Raw genomic sequence first — 2,850 nt, forward strand, 5'->3', positions numbered from 1 at the left:
ACATATTTTAAAAACATTTCACGCCTTTTTTCTTTCATTACGTTCCTTACCATCATTTTCTATCAAAAGAGTAAAGAGTTCATATATTCAAAAAAAAAACAAAAAAAAAAACTTGGAATAACTAAACAAACATATTGAAACGACCATCCCAACAAATAATTACCACATTTTACACATGATTAACGTCTGCGCGTATTATACAACCGTCACATTAAATTTTAGCTGACTAGTAAGCTAAACTAATACCCTCAATTATTGAATTAAAACCACATAGAAATAACACTAATTAAAAAAAGCAATGTGGCTCGGATGTTTAAAAACAACAACATTTTTGATATCTTAAATAAAAAGGGGTCTTCTTTCGTGTGCTCTCAAAAGCTCATATCTCATGCTACGTAATTAAAAATATAGACCAATTATGAATATGATTAGACGCATTTGTTTAGATCAAGAAATTCAGATATTGCGGTCCATAATTTTTTCAACACAGATGGAATTACTTGGTTTTTTTTTTGCCAAGACTCGAGCTCAATTAACACATAGTCTACCTCCCAAAAAAAAAACAAAAATCATAAAAATAGTTTTAACCTATGGACACCGAATAACATAAAAACAAAAAAATTGCTTATGATAATTATTTATTAATAATAAATCAATTTGTTTTCCAATATCTTAAATTTCCATATACACCATATCTGTATATTTTTTTCATTCACATTGCTAAATTATTAAATATAAGACTCACGATAAAAGAGCATGCTTAAAAAAACCTAAATAACTATTTTTCAAGGATCCAAAGGGAGAGTGAAAAAATAGAGAAAGAGAGAGAGAGAGGGGCATAATGTGGCCAAAAAGATACAGAGGGAGCCACCAATGGTAGATGGAGTTCTTTTATTTCTTATTTCTTTTGTCTTCTCTCTACCTTCTTCTCACACTTGTCCTTATAAATTCCTCTTCTCCTCCTTCACCATTTCCTCCTCCTCACCCTCTCTCTCTCTCTCTCTCTCTCTCTCTCTCTCTCTCTATATCTATCTATCTCTCTCCCTCTTTCTCTGTCTTCTCTGTCTCAACAAGAAGAATATGACTAACCAGAATGTCATCGTTTCCGACAGAAAACCCATCTTGGGTTTGCAAACCATCACTGTCTCTGTCTCGAACTCTCCTCTGTTCTCTAATTCATTCCCAACTTACTTTACCTTCCCTCGTCGAAAGTTCTTGAAACTTCTTGAAGCAGCTGACAACAACAACAACAACAGTAACTTAGTTGTTGCTCCAAAGATTACTACATCTTGGGTCGATTCCATGCGTGATTCTTCCCCTACACGTCTCAGATCCTCTTCCCTTGACTCTGTTTCAGATAACGACGACAAAACGTCTTGGATCGTACGTTAAAATCTGAATATTAATTACTCATTATGCCGGATTCTGGAATCTGAATATTAATTACTCATCTTGTTTTGGTTTAGGTTCGATTTCCTTCGGCTTTAAGTATGTTTGATGAGATNCCTCTTTCTCTGTCTTCTCTGTCTCAACAAGAAGAATATGACTAACCAGAATGTCATCGTTTCCGACAGAAAACCCATCTTGGGTTTGCAAACCATCACTGTCTCTGTCTCGAACTCTCCTCTGTTCTCTAATTCATTCCCAACTTACTTTACCTTCCCTCGTCGAAAGTTCTTGAAACTTCTTGAAGCAGCTGACAACAACAACAACAACAGTAACTTAGTTGTTGCTCCAAAGATTACTACATCTTGGGTCGATTCCATGCGTGATTCTTCCCCTACACGTCTCAGATCCTCTTCCCTTGACTCTGTTTCAGATAACGACGACAAAACGTCTTGGATCGTACGTTAAAATCTGAATATTAATTACTCATTATGCCGGATTCTGGAATCTGAATATTAATTACTCATCTTGTTTTGGTTTAGGTTCGATTTCCTTCGGCTTTAAGTATGTTTGATGAGATTATGAATGCTGCTAAAGGGAAACAGATTGTTATGTTTCTTGATTACGACGGAACTCTTTCTCTCATAGTTGAAGATCCCGACAAAGCTTTCATTACCCATGAGGTTTTTATTCTCTCTTCCATGGCTCACAAAGTTTTTTTTCTTTTTTTTGATAGATTATTAATTATATTGTTTTTGGATTAATAAATGTATTCTTTTTTCTTACAGATGCGAGGTGTTGTAAAAGACGTCGCTTTAAATTTCCCTACTGCTATTGTCACCGGACGATCCATTGATAAGGTACATTACATTTTACCAAATATTTACTATTTTTATACATTAAAAATCATTTAATTGAAATGTGTTTTTTTTTTTTCAGGTTCGTAGGTTTGTCAAAGTAAACGAGATTTACTATGCCGGAAGCCACGGCATGGACATTGAAGGTCCGACCAAAGAAAATAATTACGGCCAGGTGTGAAAACAGATGCACAAAATTCGACATATAAGATAAATAATTTAATTAATTATCTGATTCTAAATAATTTTTTTGTTTGTTTGTTTTGTTTTGTTGAAATGCTCATAGAGTAACGAAAGAGTGCTGTTTCAACCTGCACGTGAGTTTTTACCAATGATCGAAAAGGTACATTTTGAGAACTTTTTTTTTCTTTTTTTTTTTAATTTAACAAAATCGAATTACGTACGATGGTTAAAAACAGTAAAATTTATTTAACTCTGTGAGGATATAAATAATTTCAGGTGGTTAAGATTTTAGAGGAAAAGACAAAATGGATCCCTGGGGCTATGGTGGAGAACAATAAGTTTTGCCTGTCCGTACATTTTAGACGTGTTGATGAGAAGGTAAAGAACAAATATTATGATGAAAAAAAAAAAAGTTCTCTTATAT

General features: G+C 33.7%; 1 protein-coding gene across 2 annotated transcripts in view; it reads left to right on the plus strand.

The window, feature by feature from the left end:
- LOC104751703 (trehalose-phosphate phosphatase B-like) overlaps positions 993–2,850 on the plus strand; it is a 6,728-nt gene continuing 4,870 nt past the window's right edge. The window contains exons 1-6 of one of the 2 annotated variants that reach the window (XM_019238025.1): positions 993–1,383; positions 1,929–2,069; positions 2,175–2,246; positions 2,326–2,418; positions 2,530–2,586; positions 2,703–2,804. In XM_019238025.1, the coding sequence (XP_019093570.1) occupies positions 1,081–1,383; positions 1,929–2,069; positions 2,175–2,246; positions 2,326–2,418; positions 2,530–2,586; positions 2,703–2,804 (768 nt within the window). In that variant the 5' untranslated portion in view covers positions 993–1,080. Of the gene's footprint in view, positions 1,384–1,509; positions 1,846–1,928; positions 2,070–2,174; positions 2,247–2,325; positions 2,419–2,529; positions 2,587–2,702; positions 2,805–2,850 lie in introns of those variants that run through there. The other variant, XM_010473708.2, reaches the window with a different exon arrangement.

Source organism: Camelina sativa, chromosome 16, assembly GCF_000633955.1.
Source record: "Camelina sativa cultivar DH55 chromosome 16, Cs, whole genome shotgun sequence".
NCBI lineage: Eukaryota > Viridiplantae > Streptophyta > Magnoliopsida > Brassicales > Brassicaceae > Camelina > Camelina sativa.